Source organism: Corvus moneduloides, chromosome 17 (assembly GCF_009650955.1).
Source record: "Corvus moneduloides isolate bCorMon1 chromosome 17, bCorMon1.pri, whole genome shotgun sequence".
Lineage (NCBI taxonomy): Eukaryota > Metazoa > Chordata > Aves > Passeriformes > Corvidae > Corvus > Corvus moneduloides.
In genome coordinates, this window is record NC_045492.1 from 7442415 (window position 1) to 7463866 (window position 21452).

Sequence of the window (21452 nt, forward strand, 5' to 3'; positions counted from 1 at the left end):
ACTTTGGTGGCACTGGTGTCATCTCAGCGGCAGCAGGAAAGGGGCAGCTCAGCTCCCTGGCTGTGCCCTTCCTCCCAGTGTGAACCCCCTTTATTTACCCAATAAGACTGTCCAGCCATACAGAAATACTCATTTTTAATCAGTCATGATAAATGGTAAACTGTCGACATATTTTTTCCCACATGGAAAACCAGTGAAATGTGGACACGGCAGAGTTGTGAGTTCCCACATTCCAGATACAAAAAATGTGAAATGTGTTAAAAAGACATACATTTCTCTCATTTTTAAAAGATCATATAAAAACCCGCAACATGTTCAACATTAAAAATCCTTAACCTAAAAAATAGCACCAGGGAGAGTTAGAAACCTTTTAAAAGTATTACAAAGGAATTTCTGAGATCCCCCTCCCTTAACAACATGTTATAAACTCATAATAAACGGCAGCTCTTACAGGGAAAAACATTTCAAGGAAGACTTGTCTACTACAATTCTCATCAAGTGAGCTTAATGCCAAGACAATTCTCATTCCTCTTTTATCTTTGTTTACTTTCCCCAAGTCCTTTTTTTTCCCTCATCTATTTGTTTTCCTTTTGATTAGATAGGAAAGGATGTGAGATCTGGAGTATAAGATCAGGGATGCCGTGGGTGGAGTGGAGGGCACGTGTTCACCCAGTTTGGAAAAATCAAACCCATCAGACTGGAGGATGGCTGTCACCCTGAGCCCCTGCACCGGATGGTTGTTCACCCTCAGGCCCCATGCTGGGCTCCAAACAGGGACTGCAAGGACCTGGGATGAGGAATTAGTGTTGTGGCTGGGATCCAGCTGGAGATAAAGATCACAGATTGGTGAGGGGTCCAAAAGCAGCTGGTGCAGCACTGGTGATGCCAAGGCTTCCTAAACACCTCCAGCACGCACAGAACCCACTCTGCCATCTTCCCAGTCCAGGGGCTGGTGACAAGAGGGTGCCACATGTCCCCAAGCACTTGTCCAGCATTGGAGGTGCCAGCAGTGACATGGACCAGCCTGACTGGCTTTCTCCAGAGTTTTCTTAACTAAGGCGCATGGCTTGAACAAGTCACAGAGAATGAACCCCAAGGACTTCTCTCTAAAGAGTAATGTCCAGGTTAAAACAGGAAAAAAAGCCTTTAAACTACCTGGGCTTCCCTTGCAGTCCATTTCCAAGCACAGCCTTGGACTGGATATCAAGAGAAGATGGTCCTCAGAGCTGGAGAGGAAAACTGCACACAAGGGTGGAAAATGGGAGCTGCTGTCCTCCACCACCAGGACAGGGGTGCCAGAGAGGTAGAAGGAGCTGGGAGAGAAGCTCTTCCCAGTGATGCTGTCCAGCACCTCGCAAGACAGCAAGGCAGCCTGGCATCGACGGGGTGGAGGGTTGGCCCATGGTTTGAACCCAAATAATTTTGAGAAGGCGTCCAAGGGCTCTTCCAGAGCCAGGTGACAGGTGAACAGCAGAGGTAGGGGAGGACAGAGGAACCAAGGGGGGAGTCGTTTCAGTGCATTGAAATGTGCATTGGAATTCAGAATCCCCAGAGACGCCTGCTGGAACAGTAGCCCAGTGGCTACGGAAAACCTGGTGGAAATGGACACAGGCACCTGCACCTTCCCAGTGGCCACAGGCTCAACATGCCCTGGACTTCATGGACAGCATGATAATCACTCTGGCAAAGCTGGGGAGTAGAGGAAGGCAATCAAAAGTGAGCACAGTGGTGGCCAAGGAGCTCCCAGTTTGGGGTTACAGCCCCAGGACACCCCAGGGAGCTGCCAGGCTGGGGCTGGGCACACAAGCACCAGCAGCATCCCACCTCTGTGCACAGGGATGCACAGGGAGATGGGAACACAGGAGAGGAGAGGTACAGCCCCTGCCTGCAGACCCCCAAGACCCCCCAGCAGTGACAGTGCTTTCCTGCCTCACTGTCCCATTCCCCCTGCACACAGCATGAGATGGGCACAGGAAAGAGCAGTGCTGCACTCCTGGTCCCTGCACCCCGCAAGGGTCGGGTGGGATTTTCCCTGGAAGGAACGCCCTGCCACCACTGCTCGGGTTCAGGACATCCTGCATGACATTTGGGGGGCTGAGATTTGAGGGTGCCATTGACCACTACCCTGTCCTTCCTGCTGACCATACCACATTCGTTTGGGAAATGGATGCTCCAAGAACATTTTCCTTTACAGACCCTGGAGCCCAAATCCTCCCTGCTCCAGTTGCTGTGTAAGCTTTCAAACCATTCAGCAGGATTTTAAAATGTAAGGAAAGGTTTTAGATGCTTTAAAAAGTAGTGAATATTTGTAAACTACAACCAAACATATAAAACAATATTTCTTTAGTTCTAGCTAGAAAAGTAATTCTATCACCTCACAGTTCAGTTTCAGCTACATTCAGGTCTAGGAATCTCCACATTCTTATGTAATGCCTTAAAGCAGCAGTAGACATTAAAACAACAAAATTAAATTTTATCCAAAAAAAAAAAACCCACCAAAAAAACAAAAAAGATTTGGTTTCTGTATGATCCTGTGTTCAGTGTGTAACCTGAGCAGGGTCCCTTACACCTGCTGCTACGGTTTGGGGGTTTTTGGCAGTTACTTCAAGAGATTTTGTTTGTTAAGGAAAAGCATTAATTCACTGTAGTTCAGGTTTGCCTGCAGCTCTCCAGCTGCCCACACACTGGCTGCTCAGCAAGTGGTGACTTCCCAGCTCCAGGCTAAACCAGAACAGTTAATGCTCTGGAGGAGACTCCCCGCCTCATCAGTGATGCATAGAGCTTCGTGTGTTGCGTAATTAAAGCTTTGTCCATCATTTCCTACGTATCACTGTTAGTCCCTTTAAAGAAGTTACCCTGCCAGGTTCTTTGGTTACAGACATTCCAGGCTGCCGTCCCGCGGCACGTGGCCGGGGAGGGAGGGGGCCGTGGCAGTCCAGTGGCCGTGCCCGTCCCTCTCCCGCCACAGCAGCGGTGCTGTGCATCTTTACCAGAGAGACGAGGGATGCTCCGTTTGCTATTCACAGGCAAAGTAATCCTTGAGTGGGGAGAAGAGGTGCCGGATGACAGGGACACTCCACGATCCCCCCAGCAGCTTCTGGCGAGCCCCGCGGCTCATGTTGGAGACATCCGTGTAGGGGAGAGGGAAGCCAAAGATCCTGCAGAGCAGAGGCAGGAGGGGATGGGTGAGGCAGAGCAGGGGCAGGAACCCCTTTCCCTGGGCAGCACCGCTCCCAGGCCACTCAAAGACAATGAGCATCGGGAGTCTCCTACTCCCGGATGGAAGGGGATTCAGCTCTCCAGCACGATTGGAGCCCCACACAACCTGAGCAGTGTCACTGTTCTGGATGGGGCCAGGCTGTGCCTGCCCGCCATCCCCAGTGTCCCCCACCCAGTAGGATTTCCTGGCAAGGCTCCTGAAGGAGCCCTGTGCCTGGGCATCCCACCTGCCTCTGCTCAGCAGCACCTCTGCAAGCATCGCCCAGGGCTGCTCCATGGAAATAGGACTGAGTAGCTCTGGGTAGCTCTGAGTCATGGGCTGGGCCCTTCCCTTACAATCAGATGAAAGTCCAAGAGCCCGTTTCACATGACAAAGGCTTGAAATTGTTATTTTACTTTCAAATGCCTTTAGCTCAGTGTTAACTCCAACAAATACTGGCAATTTAAATATAAGCAAGCAAAACTATTTAACCCCAGTCTTGTGTTTACTGGCCAGAAGGTGCAAAAACTTCAGGTTTTGTCACACGTACTTGGTGTGCAGGACTGCTTGTAATTGGATTTATCTACTCCCAGTCCTTATGTTGTGTTTTGCCATGAATTCAGGGTGCTACGGGGTGTGAAGTTTGAAGCAGGGTGCACTCATGCTTTGCAACAGCAGCTGCTGGCTGTACTGCGAGCTCCCCCACACCAGCACAGCCACAGTGTCCCCTCAGTTCCCCTCCAGAAACCCACAACCATGGCACTGACCAGGGCACAGCACTGCCATATGGCACCCCCACATCAGCCTGGGCCTTATCCCAAAGCCAGTCCACATGTGCACCCCCAGCCAGAGCCACCACACAGCATCCTGAGCAAGCCCCATCACTCCTCCCTCCAAAAACTTCAGGGCCAGGGCAGGGGATGCTGCTACACTTCTCCCCCGCAGTCTCATCATTGCTCATTAGTAAGTGCATTAATTATCATGTGCACATCACTGCAGGGAAGCTGCCCCTTGCGGGAGCTGCGGCTTCTCACTCCCAGGAGCTGGGCTTAGAGCCAGGGAGACAAAAAAAAACATGAACAAGCACTACAAAACAAACCAAAACTACCGTGAGAGATCCGAGGACAGCAGACTGATTGATTACCTGTCCATCCCAGGGAGGTTGCCCCAGAAGTAACGAGCTCGGTGGGCAGCTGATATCTTGATTGCATCAATCATAACTGGGTTACACTGGGGGCCAAAAAGAGGGGAAATAAAAGTTAGGGGAAATGTTGGCTTGGTTCTCTCCTGCATGGTCAGTCCTTCACACTGCCCTGCAGGGACCTAAAGTCTTCAGAAAATCCTCAAAAAAATGTAGCCTCCACAAACCCTGTTTCATACCAGGGCACTGCTACATGAGCTCCCAGGTCATGGCCATGACCAGCAGCTATTGACCCTCATGGGGTGCTCAGCGCTGGTTCCCCTGGACCAGGATCAGGACTGTCAGCCTTCAATGGTGATTTTACACCAATGGTCCCTGCTGACTCACAACCCATCCTGGCTACCACAGAGTTAAAACCCCTTCCCAGTCCCTGACCCCCCTCTCCCTAGAAATAACAGGCATTGCTGGGAACAGATGCTTTCTGCAAGGCAGCAAAACCCCTCCCCCAGAGGACTAGTGCTTGGGTTTGACCTGATGAAAGCCAGAGGGAAGGATCCAGAGCCAAGACTAAACTTGATTCCTTGGCATGTGCACCAGGCAGGGGGTTTTCCAGCGTCAGGAAACCATAGCCAGACCCTCACACTCAGCACACCCTGCACAGCCCAGCAAGTGTCACCTGCTCTAACGCCTTTCCCACAGCTGTCAGCAATCCCTACCTCTAGAAACCGGGAAATGTCCCTCTTGTCATTGATCCTCATGGCCACCACATTCTCAAACATCCAGAAGAAGGGCCGCTCCTCGCCTGCCTTGGGACGAGCGTAGTTGAGCAGGTGGTAGAACTCAAAGAACAGCCTCCCGGTTCCTTCTGCAAGGAAAAAGCCAAGCAGCAGGTTGGGACCAGCTGGGGCACGGGGTGTGGGGCTGGGGGTCCTGGCTGCCCTCCCCACCAAGATGGGTATGGATACAGCCCATCACCAATACAGCCTGGGGCTGAACCACTTCCCGGGGCTCTAAGGTGGCCCCACGACCCAGGAACATCCCAAGGTATGCAGCCTGGCAGAGGCAAAGCAGCCTTACCAAACAGCGCCTTCCTGGCTGGATTGACAAGGGAGACATCGTCACAGGGGCTTCCACCGATCACTAGGTCAAAAGGACCCCACTCCTCAATCTACAAAGAGAAAATCCAGACCATTAGGAGATGCCACAGAAGCAGGTCTCTCCTCCCCAGTGGGGCAGGGGACAAGCTTGTCCCAGAGCTGGTGGCATGAGACCCATGCCCCCATGGTGCCATGTCCTTCAGGCTCTCACAGAAGCAGAGCTCACATTTCTCTTGGTTATGTTCCTGACATCGTGCACGTAGGTGATGTTGCCCTCAGGCCGCACGGTGCCTGCGGCCATGGGGTTCTCACAGATCTCTGAGGCAATGTACTTCTCCACTTGGATGCCCAAGTCCTTCAGCACCGTGTACCCTGCCAATGGACAGAGGTCTGAGGTCGCACTGCTCTCTTTAGCCTCCAAGTCTCCTTCGTCAGCACCGCTCGATGTGGCTGCTCCTGGATGTCCTATGTGGGCGTAGTCAAACAGCACTTCAAGGTGAGTAAACTTTTATTTGACCCATTCCTCCAGGCAGGTTTGCTCCCAGAAAGCAGAATGCCAGAGCTGAGTGAACTGAGCCAAACCAGTTGCCCTCAGGCACTTCAGAGTATAAGTTACTGGTGTCCCCACAGCTCTGGCTTCTCAGGGGAACCAGCCACCCGAGATCACACTTGGCACAGCAGGAACACCTCTGTCAGCAAAAACTCCCATGCTCTCCCCTCCACCCTTCACTCCATCCTTCCCTCCTCCACCACCCTGTCCAGCAGGAAAGGGAGACCCTGCCCTCAACCCCCTTCTGATGGGGATCTCCCTGCTTTCACCCCCTCCTCTCCACCAAGCTTTTAGAGACAGGCTTGTGGCCATGGAATGATTCGTCCCCAATGCCCAGTGCTAGGAGCTGCCCAGCAGTGCTTCCCTACTGCCTCACCTGTTGCCACCCCATCGAACAACGAGAGCACTCGAATTGGTCTCCTCTTCGCTGGAGGAACTGTTGGGTAGATTTTGGGTGCAGCCTGCAATGGAGAGAGCCATGAAGCCCCAGCCCTGGCAGTGCTGCATTGCCCCATAAGGCTCTGAATGCAGCACCTCCACCTTCAGGAGAGCATCTGCAGCACCAAGAGCCTGGCACCCTTGGAAAGGGTGGATGAACAAGACCAAGGCAGAGGGAAGAGGAATTCCAGGTCATCCGCCCTGCCCTCGGTGACCCTCTCCCCCACATCCCAGCACATCAGGCTCCCTGCCCACAGCCCTTACATATTCCTGTCCCTTGTCGCTGGTAAAGAAGTCCTGCAGGCGGGCGTTCCAGTCCTGCCGGCGCTGCAGCACACCGTGGCTCTGCTGGGGCTGGCACATGTAGCAGTTCCAGGGCTCCTGCTCTTTAACTTTGGCCGATGTCCCTCGCCTCACCAGCACCTCCAGACACTCCACACAGAAGCACCTGCCCAAACCACAACAGCTCATGCTCATCACTCCAGCAACCCCTCTGGGTCACCCCAGCTTCTCCTGGAGTTTCCCCTGCCATGCACCAGAACCCCCACCATTTTACAGGATATTTTTCCAGGCAGTACCCTGGTTTTTAGGGCTGCTTACACAAGCTGGAGACCAAGGCATGGGTGAATCCCCTGCCAACTTCCACAGGGCTTATTCAGGTGATACCTGGCTCGGTAAGGACAGGTAGGCTGTGTTGGGATGTGCTGCATGGCAGCCAGCTGGGGAGAAGCACAGCCCCTGCCCAGGCTTATGGAGGACCCTGCTTCCTGCAGCTCCCTGGGAGTGATGCCAGGCCCTCAGCCCCAGAAGCAGAGACATGGGGCTCACCTGCAGCAGCTGGTGTTGCTGCAAAGCAGCAGCTCCTTGCCTGCACAGCAGACGGTGCAGTAGGACTGGTACCCATCTTCGTCATACATGTAGAAGTACTCCAGGAATCTATCCTAGCAAAAGGACATTCAGGAGAAAACAAGGACAGGGGATCAGGAGCCATGCACAGAGGGTGAAGAGAGAACACAGCTTTGCTCCATTCCCAGTACACGCCAAGATCTTGGAGATGCATATCCTTAGTGTTTCAAGGTGGTGATGACATGCTGAGGGACAGCCCCATGGGGGACACAGCATGGCCATGGCACAGCCACCCCCTGTCCCAGCAGCACTGGCTGCACCCCAGCCCCATCCTCTGGCCCCAGGCTCCTGCTCAGCCCCAGCACAGCAGCACTTACCCTGCACGTCTGGCAGAGGCCCCCCTTGAACAGTGGGTGGAAGGTGGCTGGGTTCCTCCTCCCGCAGGACAAACAGCTGTCTGTGGGACAGAGAGAGCTGCGCTCACCCAGGGCAGGGACCCCTTACACCCCACCACAGGCTGCAGAGGCTGGAACCTCCCCTTGGAACTGTGTCTGGATAAAGCCTGCCCTCAGAACTGCATCCAAATGGGGCCTGCTCTTGGAACCGCATCTGGATGTGGCTATGGCTCCCCATGGAGGATCCGCAGAGCACCCTGTCCCCCTCAGCACCCTGCACTCACAGCACTTCTCCCTGCTACGTGGTACAGTTGAAAAGGGACCCACGACCCTTGCTGAGCACCCCCAGCACCTCACATCTCTTCCCAGGAGAGACAGGGCCAGTGATTACCTTCCAACTTCCCGCTGTTGTTCGTAACTTCAGAAACCATTTGCTCTTTATAAAATTGAAAAGAAAAAAAAAAAGAAAAATACTTATCATTCCTTTTGTAACAAACTGCACTCTGCTTACAGCTGCCTTATTTCTTGCACTAGAACTGCTACAGCTTTGCTGAGAGATTTTGGTGCAAAACCCACATCCTTTCACTGATGGAGATACTAGAGCTCAGCATAGCAGCACATGGTCATGCTCCAAGCTGAGCTGCTAGTGGGGCCCAGCCCATGTCTTGCAGTTGAGTTTGCTGGTGTCTTGTAAGGCACTAAACCACAAGAGTTTTTGCCTTCAGAAACCAGGCTCATAGTCCCTGGAAAGAGCCAAACCTTTCCCAGAATGGTTTCCCAGTGCTCTCAGGCTGCATGACCCAGGCCAAGCCCCTCCCCAGCTCTCTCTGTTGGTTACCTCGGGTCCGGTCCTCTTCCACACGCTGCTCCTTGCTGTTGTTGCAGGGGTAGGTCTTCAGCCTCTTGGTGGGGGGATATTGTTCAAGGGGCACCACCTCCTCTGTCCCATTCCTCAGCACCCCATTCTCTGCAAGGAAAAGGCAGCTCCCTAAGGACAAGCCTCCAGCCTCAAATCTACCCCAGGGCACCTCCTGCCAAGCCCTGCCAGGTCTCACCCCAGCCACAGCAGGACCCTTCCTGGCCACCCGTGTCCCCACACATGGCACAAGGCTCAGCCAGGTCTGATTTCCATGGGTTAAGGGCTTGAAGGGTGTTTTGCTCCAGCTTTTTGCAACGCCGCTGTGGGGGTCCCAGTGAGAAGCCCCAGGACCACCTTGGGACTGGACTGGCATGGCCACTGCACAGAGTGAGCGGGCTCAGCTGGGGCCAGCCCCCAGTGGCCACTGCCCATGCCAGCCCCCCGCCAGCCCCCCACCAGCCCCCACCCAGCTGATGCCACCACCTCACCTGAGCCTTTGGGTGGCCGCAGTCCCTTGAGCCCCAGGGGTTTGAAACCAGTGATTGCCCAGTCGATCATGGGCTTCAGCTGCTCCTCCAGTGACTCCCTGGGGCCAGTTGTAAACGTCTTCCCCGACCGGCTCCGGGCAACCTGATGAGGATGGACAGCAGGGGACAGGGTGGTCTCTGTCAGAGGAGCAGCCACAGCCTGCCAGGGCCACAGGCCCAGGCCCCCTCCCCATCCAACACACAAAGACACACACACACACAGGTGTGCAGGGCTTGGTGGCCCCAGGACAGTGGCAGCTGACAGATTCCCGCTCTGGGTGTGCCCTTGGCTGCACTCCAGTGCCTCCATCCCTGCAACGAGTCCATCTGTCCTCCACCAGCCTGCCCTAATGGAGCCAGAAGCAGGGACAGCCCAGCCCCAGCTCTTGCCCAGATTCTGCTCCCTGGCAAGTGGCAGGCAGAAAAGGCAGCAGAGGTGCCTGTGGGTCTGTAGCCCCATATGCTGACATGTCCCATATGCTGACATGTCCCATATGCCAATATGCCCTTGGATGGGCATTGGATTCACAAGTGCTCAGCACCATCCCTGACTTTAAAGAGCACCCGGCAGTGACCCAGGACACCTCTGGCTAGCCTGGCACTGCCCTGCTGCCATGATGCTGCCACATCCAAGCCCTCGCAGGGCTTGGGGTTCTGGAGCAGTGAGACCCTGGAGCAGCAGCAGCTACCCCTAAAGCCTCAGGATAAGCAGAGTTTGGCCTCATGGCTGCACTTGGAAATAATCACAGCAGAGAAAGAAGGGTTTTCCCGTATCCCATCCCACTGGCCCCTCCAGCCCAGCTGGTTCAGCTGGCACCTCACCCACCCACCCACCCTGGTGGTTACCTCCAGGGCGTGGTAAATGGCACGGCGGTAGGACACTAGCTTGTTGAACGTGGAGGAATTGAAATGCTGCCTAAAGGCCATCAGTCCCACCAGTTTGTCTGCAGAAACCTGGGAGAGAGCACCAAGATCTCACCAGTGGGATGGCAAAGCCCTGCTCAGCCATATCCCCCCGGCACTGTGGCCATGTGAGGAGGCCCAGTGGAAGCTTTGCCAAGAGCAGCAGTGTGACAAGGACGGGTGGGTTGCACCCTCTGCCGGCACTGCTGGCGTGACACCAACACGGCACTTCCTCCCTCCTGCCTGCAGCATGGGAGGGGTTGGATATCCTGGTTGGGTATTAGGAAAAGGTTCATGGTTGGGCACTAGAACAGGCTCCCCAGGGCAGTGGTCACGGCACCAGCCTGCCAGAGCTCAAGGAGTGTTTGGGTGACACTCCTGGGCATATGGTGGGATTTTAGGGTTGTCCTGTGCAGGGAAGGAGTGTGACTCGATGATCTTTGTGGGTCCCTTCCAGCTCAGGATACTCTGATTCTGTGAGGGTGATGGGGCTCTGAGGGGACATCCCTCCCCAGGCAGGGGGTGACAGGGGAAGCCCTGGAGTGTGGACAAAACCCTGTGAAGTGGCCAGGCAGATGTCCCCATGTCTGGATGCTGTCACCAACCTACAGAGGCCAGTCATTAGTTACAGACACCAGAGCCATGAGAACCTGCCAGGGCCTGGCTATGCTGAGCACTGGGAGGGAAGGCCTGAGAGGCTGCAGGAGCACATACACACCCCCCAGCCAGCCTCAGGAGTGGGGCAGAAACGTGCAAGGGAGGGTGTTTTGGGCTGGGCAGCAGCCTTACCTCGGAGAACTTCCCGTCTCCAAACCACTGCACCCACCGCATGCCCGAGACCGCCTGGCGCTTGGCCGTGGCTCTGTGGGAGACGACAATTGCAGGCCACCAGGAAAAACCTTTGATCTTTCCCCAGACGAGCTCCCCAATTCCAAATTCCTTCCCATCCTGAAAACGAAAGACAGCAGATCAGCCAAAAGTACAAACGACTCCCCATTTTGTCTGGGCAGTGGTGCAGGAGAGCTCTGGAGCACAGGGGACAGCCCTGGTGTGTCTCCACGTGTGTCACACGTGTGGAGCTTTGTGCAGTGATCTACAAAAGCTGCATGCCCTCCCTCAAACACAGGGCCAACCCCCCTACGGCAACACTGGATCCCAGCCCTGATCCATGCTGAAGCTTGGTGGGGAGGCCTGTGTGTGCCAGCCCCACGCTGAGCCCGTGCCTGGCACATGGCGTGGTGCATGCTCCGTCCTGCACAGCCCTCCTGGCACGGGGCCCCATGCGTGTCCACTCCTGCCTGCCCTCCCAGGGTCTCTGCAAACAGCGGGAAGCCTCGCACCAAGGTTGTTCGCTGGGTGCCCTGAGCAGACGAGGCTCCTCCTTGGAACAGGGCAGGCCCTTCACAGGGCTCACACCTCAGCCTGTGTGGCTGCACCCCAGGGAGAGGATACCCACCCACCCTCCTCTTGTTCCCACTGGGTAGAGCAGGAAATGGGGCAGAACGAAAACAGAAGAAAAAAGAAGAGCCAAGAATTTTGGTGTGACCCGTCACAGGCCATGCTGGGTGCTGTGCAGAGCAAGGCACCTCACACAGAGCAAAGTCACCTCTCTGCCTGCAGAGCCCTCCTTCCCAGCTTTGTTCTGCAATTAGGTACTTAATTATGCAGCAAGATGCAATTGCCCAATTCCTGCAAGTCTGGGGCCCTGCCCTGCGGCCCGCAGGCACCGAATCCCGCTCTGCAGCCCCAGCAGCTTCGGTTCTCTCCAGCATCCCCGACAGAAATGTTTTCTGCACATGCAACTGCCTGTCTCAGCAGGGCACGGCACACGCCACACGCATGCGTGTCTCGGGGGCTCATGTGTGGCACCAGTGGCAGCTTGGCGGTGCTGGTCCCAAAGCATTCAAGCCTGATGAATGAGCACAGCCTGGCACCATCACACCCCAAAGCATTCAGGGAAGGGTGGGCAGGAGAAATAGCACTGAGGTTGTTTTGGGACAAGTCACAGAGATTCATCCTCGCCCCACACCATCCTGGGTGCAGGAACAGAGTTCAGCCCCTCTGTACCTGGTATTCCAGCGCCGTGCCCATGTCTCTGCTCTCTGACTCCTCGGCCCCCAGCTCAGCAGAGCCGTTCTGCCCCTCCTGGGAGCTGCTACCAGAGAGTGTGCTGCTGCTGCGGGATGAGTCCTGGGAGTCCTCCTCCGTCAGGTCGATGGTCACCGGTGTGGACATGGCTGAGCGACGCCTGGAGCTCTGCATGGCAGAGGGAGAGGAGTGTGAGTGCAGCAGGGAGAGGGGCAGGGGGAGCAGAGACCTGCCCCGCATCATCCCCCATCCCCTCATCACCCCCAGCCCTGTGCCATCCCCCAGCCCTGCAGTCGGGATCGGAGAGGGGGAGCCAGGGAGTGAGGGCACCACTGCAGCCATGAATAGAGAGGAGAGTCCTTAAAAGGGGCATCTGCAGAACTGCTCTGCTTTTACTTGCCAGACCCAGAGCAAATGGTGCACCACTGCCCCATCCCATTTTCCTGTCCCAAATCCACCCCAGGGTGCTCAACGCACCCAGTTCATAGCAGGGGCAAGAAACAGCACATAAACACACCCCCTTCACAGGGGAAACTGAGGCACAGGGAGGCTGCGCCATCTCTGAAGACACTTGACCAGGGCACAGCAGCAGTGCAGGTCTCTGCAGCCCCAGGGAAGCCCCCAGGAAGCCCTGGCCCTGCCAGACCCTCACCCTCACGGGAGTTGGCAGGTCCCTGAGAGTCTCCACACTGCGTGGTGGTTCCTTGATCCTCATCTCGTGCCGGGTCCGCCCTGCCTGGAACATGAGGCAGAGGGTGGGCTTCTGCCTGAAGCTGCTCTCCCACCCAACACTGCCCCAGGGTTGCACCTGCTACCAGAACGGAGGGGTGCCATGGCATGGGTGCCCTCCTCACGTGGGGACACGGACAGGCTGTGCCTCATGGGGCTGAGCACCCTGGGCAGTGCCCTGGGGAAGGTAAGAGGAGGCAGACGGATGCTGGAGGCACCTTGTGCTGAGCCCCTTTGGGCAACTTTCTGCTCCACAGCATCTCTGCAAGTCTCAGGAGCCCCATTGCTGCAGCCCACTGCACCCAGCATGACAGAGAGAGCAGGATCCATAGCTGGGAGGACTGGGACGCCAGGAGAACCACAGACCCTGGCAGAGCACCTGTCCCAGGTACGGACCCACTTACACACCCTGGATGCTCTCACACTCCCATGGGTGCTCTTTCCCACAGCTGGCCCTGCAGCAGCACCCAGGGCAGCTTTTCCCTGGTGGTCACAGTTACAGCCCAGCCCAGACTTGTTTCCTGCACCCAGCATAACAGAAGTTCAAAATTAAATGAGATTTTGCAGTTAAAAGCCCCCAGACTAAACATAGTGGGAAAGATGAATTTTCACCCACTGGATTTATGGCTCTTTCTTTTGGAAGCTGCCTCATCTCAGGCAGATCTCCAACCTTGGGTTTTATTTCTAACTCAAAACAGTAAAGCCAGAAGGCAAAAATGCCTCCAGACCCTGGAGGTTTGTCAACCTAGTCAACAAAAGAGGGTGGGTGAAACTGGGGTCCAGCCCCAGAGCAGCTAAAAGCAGCCCACCCCACGAGTGGGAGGCAGGAGATGCTTCAGTCCATCAATACAGCTAAGACTTCTAAAGAAAATATCAGCATAATAATTATTAGGCTGCTGCAACATGTAATGGGCATTGCTGCATCCCACACCACCCCCTCCTGCTGCTGTGGTATCATCAGAAGCAGGAATTTAAAAATTAAAATTATTACACTGGTGAGTATTGCATCCATCACTGGACTGTTCCCCTGGCACTGAGCGCAAGAGAAGCCCAGAGGGAAAGAAATGAGGATCCTGGCACTGGATGTCCCTCACAGACAGCCCCCAAAAAGCACCCTCAGTGTTCACTTACCTTCTGCGCCGGCGTCAGACTGAGCGGCCAGGCCAGCTCCTCCTTGGAGAGGTCTCCATTGCTGTCCTTCTTCAGGGGAAGCAGCTTCAGGCCCCTGGGATCTGTGCAGGGACAAGACAGAGCAGCCTCAGGCTCTGCTGTGCCCCTGCTTGCCCCAGCCTCCCACTGCTCTCAGCAGCACAATTTGGAGATACCAAAACCTCATCTCGGGGAAACATGGCTGGGAGAAGAGACAAGTGGTGTCTCTTCACCCCATTGTGGCACCACTGGCACTACAGCCCCAGATCACCCACCTGTCCCCAAAACTGGGAGGGAGTAGTAGCAGGCATGGGGACTTTCTTATCAATTCCTTTGTTCCTGAAAGCTCAGAGGCACAAAGAGGCCACCTGCCAGCTATTCAGGGCTTGTCACTGGGTTATTTAAAGCAGGACCTTGTGAACCCAAGAGGTAGGATTTGGGAACCCTGACTGGAGAATCCCAGGAGCAGTGACACAGTCCCTCAGGTCAGTGGCACCCCTCAGGCTGGTGGGTCTCCCCTGGCTTTCCTCACTCCATGGGGGTTAAACTATTGAGGGGCAGAGCCAGCATCTCAGTGTGGCACCCATTTCCACAACCATACCATGGCCTGAATGAGCTACTGGATCACAGAAATCCAGTGGGGTCATGGAAGGACTCTGGCCACAGCCACAGGGCTTCATCCCCCAGGAAGGCCCTGGGACAGAGGCTGTAAGACCCCCAACCCTGTGCATCCTTGCACATCCTGGGAGCACTCTGGGCACAGCGTGGTGACCCTCACCTGGAGTGCTGGGCTTCCCATTCGCCTCCAGTACAACGCCAGGTGCATTGTCCCCGTTGATGAGGATCAGCTTTGCCCTACAGTCTCCTTCATCCTGCCCGTGGCTCTTGTCCTTTTTCATGGTCGCCTGTAGAAGCCAGAATGGAAAGGAAATTCAGCTGTGCAAGAAGCCCCAGGGAGGGCAAAACAGACAGAGTGAGCTCCTCGAGCCAGCCTCAACTTCATGCCCTTAGCAGAGAGGTCTGACTGGAGACTCATCTAAAGGTCCCAGGAGATAAAGGGCACTTGCAACTTGCACATAACCTCCACGCAAATGTAGTCGCCCTAAAGATCAACCATCTCCATCTAACAGAGGTCCCAGATGCACTTATCCTTAGGGAACACCAGGTTTTTCCCCAACATCTGTATGCTGTGGAAGGCTCCTGGCTCGGATGCCAAGCCCCAGCTCACTCTGACAGACCCAGTCTGGAGGGCACTTGCACTTCCCGGCCACCCTGTAGAAACCAGGTGACAGCTCACCCCAGGCGACAGCCCACGCCTGGGGCACCAGCCTCCCTGTGTTCCAGCTGCCCAGCACGCCCAGAGGTGGGTGGGCTGTTCCTGCAGCAGTAGGACAGGCAGGCAGCCCGCCATGGGGGGGCAAAGTCCTGGAGCCTGCGTTAAACTGTCCCAGAGGGAGAAAACTCTTCCTGCCCCCCGCTCTTGGCCCCAGCTCCCCCGCCCCAGGGTGAAGGGACAGAGCAGGGGGCTGTGCCGCAGCACCCCAGCCCCTGCCCTCATGTCCCCCCCACAGAGCTGGGGCTTGCCTTGCCTGCTGCCTTCCCTTCGGTGCCCTCCCTGGATCCTGTTTTCCAAACTGGAAGCTCCCGTCTCTCCCAGAGGCACCCAGACACCATGAACGACGCTGCCTCATTGCTGGGCTATGAGTCTGTGCTGCAACTTGCCCCTTCGGCAGCACAGTCATTTTAGCAGCACGTAACTCAAGAGCTGAGGAGCTTGCAGGGCTTTGCCCACCTACAGCCCTGTTAGGAAGCCAAAGCAACACCCCCCTCAGCCCCAGAGAGACCCCAGCTCCAGCCCACCGCCCCTTCTGTGTCACTCTTGCTCTCCATCGCCTCCAACCACTGCCCTAACAATTGAGATTTCTGTTTTGAAATCATCTGTCAGCACCTCTGGCAAACAAAGACCAGTTGGAGTTTGATGTTTTGGATGCAGAGGGCAGAGTTAAAAACCTGGTAACACTCAAACACAAAGGAAAAGAGGTGTGCAGCACCCACCTCCACAGGCAGAGACCCTGATGCACATCCTGCCTCCCCTCTCGACAAAGGGAGGAGAGGAATGGCACCAGACACTGCATAACCCCCCACAGCTGTGTGTGCAGAAATCCCACTGCTGCAGCACATCTGCTCCCAGACCCAGCAAACAATTCCTGGGAGCTGCCCAGACTCGCTGCCTGCCCCCGGCCCAGGCGGATGGTCCCACATAGCCCCGGCTGCTCCGGGATGCAGCAATCCACCACAGAGCAGCACAGCCAGGCCAGGGTCAGCTCCTCCTGGCCTGCTCCCCCTCCCCAGCCCACAATGCTGCAGAGCAGCAGCAGCCATGACTGACAGTAATGCTGCCACCAAAACCAGCAAAACTCACCAAAAACAGTGAATCTCCCTTGGGAATTCCAACAGGGAGGTGTAAGACATGCTGCTCTCCCAGCATGATGGTGATCTGGCCCAGAGGGCACAAGGAGATGGAGCAGCATGAGGAAGGTAAGATTCAGGGAGGACAGGAGCAGGCAAGGCCACTTCCCAGCCTTCCCAAACATCTGCACCCACAAAATTCCACTGGGACCCTCAGAGGCCCTCTGCATTCGTTCCTTTGCCAGGGACCTGAGTCCAGGAAGTTCAAACTTGCACCTCAAAATCGTTTTTCCTTTCTCAGCCCCAGGACTGCCTCATGTCCAGCACACCAGGCAAGGGTGTCCTGCCAGCCCAGCACTAGGGAGGTGCAGGGGTAAGGTGACACAGCAGCCAGGTCTCGCCAGGGACACAGCCAGGACTGAGCACCCAAGCTCAGCTTTGCCACGTGCTTTTATTCCAGTTATAAAGTGGGAAAAAAAGGGTTATCCCTTTGGAAAGAACTGCTCCCTGGCAGAGCACGGACCCGCAGGTCACAGCTCTGCGGGTCCGAGGCACAGGCCACATGCCTTGCCGTGAGCACAGGCACATCACCTCCCTGCTTGATCCGTGCCCTTCTCCAGCTGCACCGCCCAGGATCTCCCGAGGACATCCCGTCACCATCCTCTGATGGGAAAGGGAACAGCACACCACGGCCTAAACTGCTCGTTAAAAGTCTCTCTTTCCCAAAATCCCACACCTATGCAGCAGGACTGCGATTCCCATCCCTTCTCCTGCTGTTTGCACCAAGTGCTGAAGCCACACGAGCCCATCCTGCTGCCCACTGACCACCCAGGGTCCGTGCAGGAGCCACATCCTCGCGAGCTCACCCCCTCCTGCTCGGGAGGAAGGCTCGGTTCTTTGTCCTTGCCTCCCCTCGCAGAAACACACCAACATGTGCACTCAGGGCATTAAGAAAATAATAAGAAACAGAGCACTGCCCTCACACGTGCTGGCTCACGGGAGACCAGCCCTGCAGTGTTTGCATTGCCCAGCGCCCTGCAAACACACCGGGTGCTCCACAGTCATGCGCTCCAGACGAGAACCCATGAGGAGGAAAATAATGCACAATTCCAGCTCCATTGCCGAAAGCTCCCCAGCAGCCCAGCACCAGCAGCAGCCCCGGCACTGCCTGGTGACAAGGACATGCCCTGCAGCCAAATCCCACCGAGGAGACAATGAACCCGCTGACTCCACAGCCCGCCCTCATTTTGCAATACCAGTTTCTTTAAGATTTGCCAAACTGGTTAAAGACCATGCCATAGTATTAACTGCTTATAGAGAGTTCTGGTGCCTGCCTGGCCACGCTTGCCAGCCACCCTGGAGCGGGCAGAGCAGGCAGAGTGGGCAGGATGGCTGGGCTCACCTGGCAGAGAGGGCAGGGTGGGCAGGGCTCACCTGGCCTGGCCATGCTCTGGACTGGACCCCTGCCCCTGCTCCCGGGGCTGCTCCGCCAGCCTGGCCCAGGCTGGTTTCAGTTTTCCTTGCGGGGAAAACAGGCCGCCCTGTTATCAGGTGCATGTCCCCAGGAGGTGGGGAGGTTTCGGACTTTGCCTCCAGACAGGGGCATGCATATCAAAAGGCTGGAGAGAAGCTTTACCCACGGCTGGGATGGAGCCATCGCCCAAGCCCTGTTTGAATAACAAAAAGAAATAAAGGACCCTAATGGCCGGGCTGGCTCTGGGCTGTGGTGCACACTAATGGCCTTTAAGTCTCCCCAAACCGAACATTTCCCTCTAATCCTGGGAAGAAAGGAGTTGCTGGGTTGGCAGTTCCGTAAGAAAGGCGCCGATTTCGCAGATGTGCTCGTTGGGAAGGGCAGGGGGCGAAGGGCAGGCTCCCCCTGCCCGCTTCCTGTGCCTGGCCTCTCCGCTCTCCCGCTCCGGCACTTCCCTCCATTTCCCTCGGTTTCCTCCTGCCCCGCTCCGCTCCCCCCGCAGCCCTCGGCGCCCACCCGGGCTCTCCCCGCTGTCTCTCAGCAAAGCTGGGTTAAAGAAAAGAAACAAAACACAAACCGGCCCCTCCTCTCCCAGTGCAGACCAGGCTGGAGACGTCTCCCGGACAGCCACCATCCCCGCCAACCGCTGCTCCAGCTGCTCCGGGCTCTTTACCATGTTCATCCCGGTGGGATCCCGCCGGGCCGAGCCCCTCCGGCGTGGGGCAGGGGCTGCCTGCGGGCAGGAGCTGGGGGCTGTGAGCAGGGCTGGAGGCTTTGGGGGCTGTGGCGCACAGGTGAGTCCCGCTCAGCGGTGGCGGGTCTTCTGCCCGGAGTCTTCACCGTTTCATCTTCCCCCTGCACAAGAGGACGTAAAGATGACAATGACACCTCGCTGCCCCCATGGCCCCCTGCCCAGCCCCGTACAGCCCCAGAGGTGGGACTGGGATACCCAGGGCTCAGTTCTCGTCAGTTGATTAAAAATTAGGAAACTGGAAACTGAGGCAGAAAAGCAGAGTCCTGCTCAGGGCAGCACGCTCCAGCCACCCCCTCCTTGCCCTGTCCCGTTCTGAGGGAGGTCGGTGCAGGACCACCGCTCGCCCCAGGACCACCCGCCCGCCCAGGGGTCCCCCCACCGCTCTCCTTTCCCGGCTTCCCGGGACTTGCGCCCCACACTGGGGCCACTCCGAAGAGTTCATTCCTCCTTCTCCGATGATCTCCTCTCCCTGGAGGCACCCCCCGGGCTCGGCAGGAGGCGGATGCCAGCAGAGCCCTCCGGTCGATACCTGCTCCGGACACCCCGTCCCTCCGGCCCAGCCCCGGGGAGCCTTCGCGCCCGAGGCGCCGCCGGGAGCCTCTTTTCCTGCCAACAGAGAGGGAAGATGCGCTGTCAGATTCCCGACCGAGAACAGAAAACAAAGGTGTTCGGCCCGGGCAGCAGCGCCACCGTGTCCCCGTACCCCCGGCAGCTCCCCACGGTGCCCCCGGCCTGGAGGCGGCGCTGCCCGGGACGACGGAGCCGGCCAGGGGGACCCCGGCCCCCCCGAGCCACCCCCCGCCCCGCAGCCATCACTCGCCGTATCAGCGAGGGGACCCTCCCGCCGCAGTCGCTGGCTCAGCCCTGGCCCGGCCCCGCGGGTCGCGGGGGGTCCCGCACCGGCGCCGCCGTGACAGTCCCGGGACGCGCCCCCGGGAAACTCCGCAAGTTGCAACGGGACCGGAGGGGTGGGCGGGACCAGGGGGACTTAGGGGACCATGCCCGAGGCTGTGGGAGCACCGATTCCCCCAACACGCCCCAGAGCCGAGCGCCGGCAACAAGTGGCGGCGGGGCCCGCCAGCCCCTGGCCCCTGCCCGAGTCCCCGGGGCGAAGCCACGAGTCCCCGGTTACCGGGCACCGGGGCCGCCAGACCGGCCGGGGCGCTCCCGTCGCCGCGCTCCGGTGCGCCCCGTGCCGCCTTCCCCTCCCGCCTCATTGTCCCCCGCCGCCGCCGCGGACAACAAAGCCGCCCACGAGGATGTGCCACGGCTCCGGCTCGGACCCTCCGGTCCTCCCGGTCCAGCGCTCACCTGCGCCGCGGCGGGACGCGCCGTCCAGCGGGGCCGCGCCGCCGCTCGCCGCTGCCCGCGCCCCGACCGGCCCCCGACAGCCCCGCGCTCCGGTTACATGGCGCTTTAACCCTGCCCGTGCTGGGCAGCCCCTCCTCCTCCTCCTCCTCCTTCGCCGCCCCATGGCGGGGGAGGGGAGCGCGGGGCCTGCACCGCCACCGCACCCGCCAGGCCCCCCAAGACCATCGGGCGCGCAGCCCTCGGGGTCCCGCATTGCCCCAGGGTCCGCATCCCCTGGGGCGCCGCATCCTCCCCCGCCGCGACTCCGCACCCCCCGGTGTCCCAGTGTGCCCCATCCACTGCCCCACATCGCCCGGGACCACCACCTAGCGCCCCACATACCCCTGGCCTCGGTTCCCCGCATACCCTCTCCGGTGCCCTGCATCACCTCCGCGGGGCTCAGCATCCCTCTCCGGGGGCTCCACATTCCTCTGATGTCTCACGCCCTCCCGGGGCTCCCCACCCCCTGGTACCCGCCGGCGTCCCGGTGTCGCCTCCACTGCCCAGCATCCCCCAGGGTTCATCATTTCTCCGGGGCTCGGCCCTCGGAGTCCCACGCAGCTCAATCCCCGAGGCAGAGGAGACTCCCGGGGAACCCCGGGGCCGGCCAGAGCCCTCGCCCACCGAGCCACCACTCTGCCCACCGACTTCCCCACACAGCCCCATGCAGCACAACCCCGCGCAGCGCAGCGTGAGCAGACAAAGCCTCACAAGTTTTACACTCAGTTTTTGTTTGTTCTTTCCCTTTCCCGTCCAGAGGCGAGACATTTGCAGGGCTGCGCCGGGGCCAGGGACACAGCCCGCGCCTCTCCTGCCCCAGACAAAGCATCCGGAGTCCACGTGGGGTATAATCTTCCCTGCTCGCTTGTTATTACTTCTAGATTCAGCAGGAAAGTGTGTAACAGTAAGAAAAGGAATATGATTATCCTGGTGTGATAGAAATGAGCTTTCAAGGTCAGGAGGAAAACTTAGTTAGCCGAAGTGAGTGAAATCTGCAGGACCAGCCCCAGGCCTGTATGGCAGGTTCCCCCAAACCACACCTCCATCCCTGCAGAACACAAGCATGGAAAATTTGGCAGAAAACGTAAAAAATGCTCTGCAAGTGAAAAAGAGGAGCTGAGAAATCTGCTCTGAATAAGGCCTTGGAGACACTGGACATCACCATTCAAATAAACATGCACCACATAAACCTAAAGCCAATTCACAGCTCGGGCGAGTAGATTAAAACAAGCAAATAGATTTTACTGCCATTTGTTTTTCCAGATTTAGGAAAGGGAAATGTTTTTGAGAGCTGTGCTCATGAGAGTTTCCAGGGCACTGTGAGGGTGGAATCAGCCCTTCCAGCATCCACGGGTTCCTCTCCCTTTCTACGGAAACCTTCCTGCTGCTGTTGGCCTCGCTGACCTGCCATCAATCTCCCGCCAGCCGAAACGCCCTCTTTCCCTCTCTGCCCCTCAGTTATCATTTAATTCAGGAGAGCAAGGCTGTGCAAACTGCTTGTGGGAAAGGTCTGGTACCAGACAAAGCAGCTCTGGCAGACGGTG

General features: G+C 57.4%; 2 protein-coding genes across 3 annotated transcripts; one reads left to right on the forward strand and one right to left on the reverse strand.

Annotated features, from left to right (window-relative positions):
- Positions 1-118: 118 nt before the first annotated feature.
- On the reverse strand, positions 119-19920 carry DNMT3B (DNA methyltransferase 3 beta). Of its 2 annotated transcripts, XM_032127271.1 has the most exons (21): positions 19870-19920; positions 19088-19164; positions 18382-18659; positions 14700-14826; positions 13904-14004; positions 12696-12779; positions 12023-12211; positions 10745-10903; positions 9899-10006; positions 9014-9155; positions 8505-8633; positions 8058-8102; positions 7649-7728; positions 7254-7366; positions 6690-6873; positions 6364-6448; positions 5664-5902; positions 5418-5508; positions 5057-5205; positions 4344-4429; positions 119-3158 (listed from the first exon to the last, which is right to left on the reverse strand). In XM_032127271.1, exons 3-21 carry the CDS (start codon positions 18484-18486, stop codon positions 3017-3019), a joined length of 2358 nt encoding a protein of 785 aa, XP_031983162.1. In that variant the 5' UTR covers positions 18487-18659; positions 19088-19164; positions 19870-19920; the 3' UTR covers positions 119-3016. The 2 variants fall into 2 exon arrangements, with proteins under 2 accessions (XP_031983162.1, XP_031983163.1); XM_032127272.1 differs by lacking the exon at positions 12696-12779.
- On the forward strand, positions 19184-19978 carry LOC116452691 (cuticle collagen 1-like). The gene has a single exon (XM_032127347.1). It carries the CDS (start codon positions 19184-19186, stop codon positions 19976-19978), a length of 795 nt encoding a protein of 264 aa, XP_031983238.1.
- The last annotated feature ends 1474 nt before the right edge of the window (positions 19979-21452 follow it).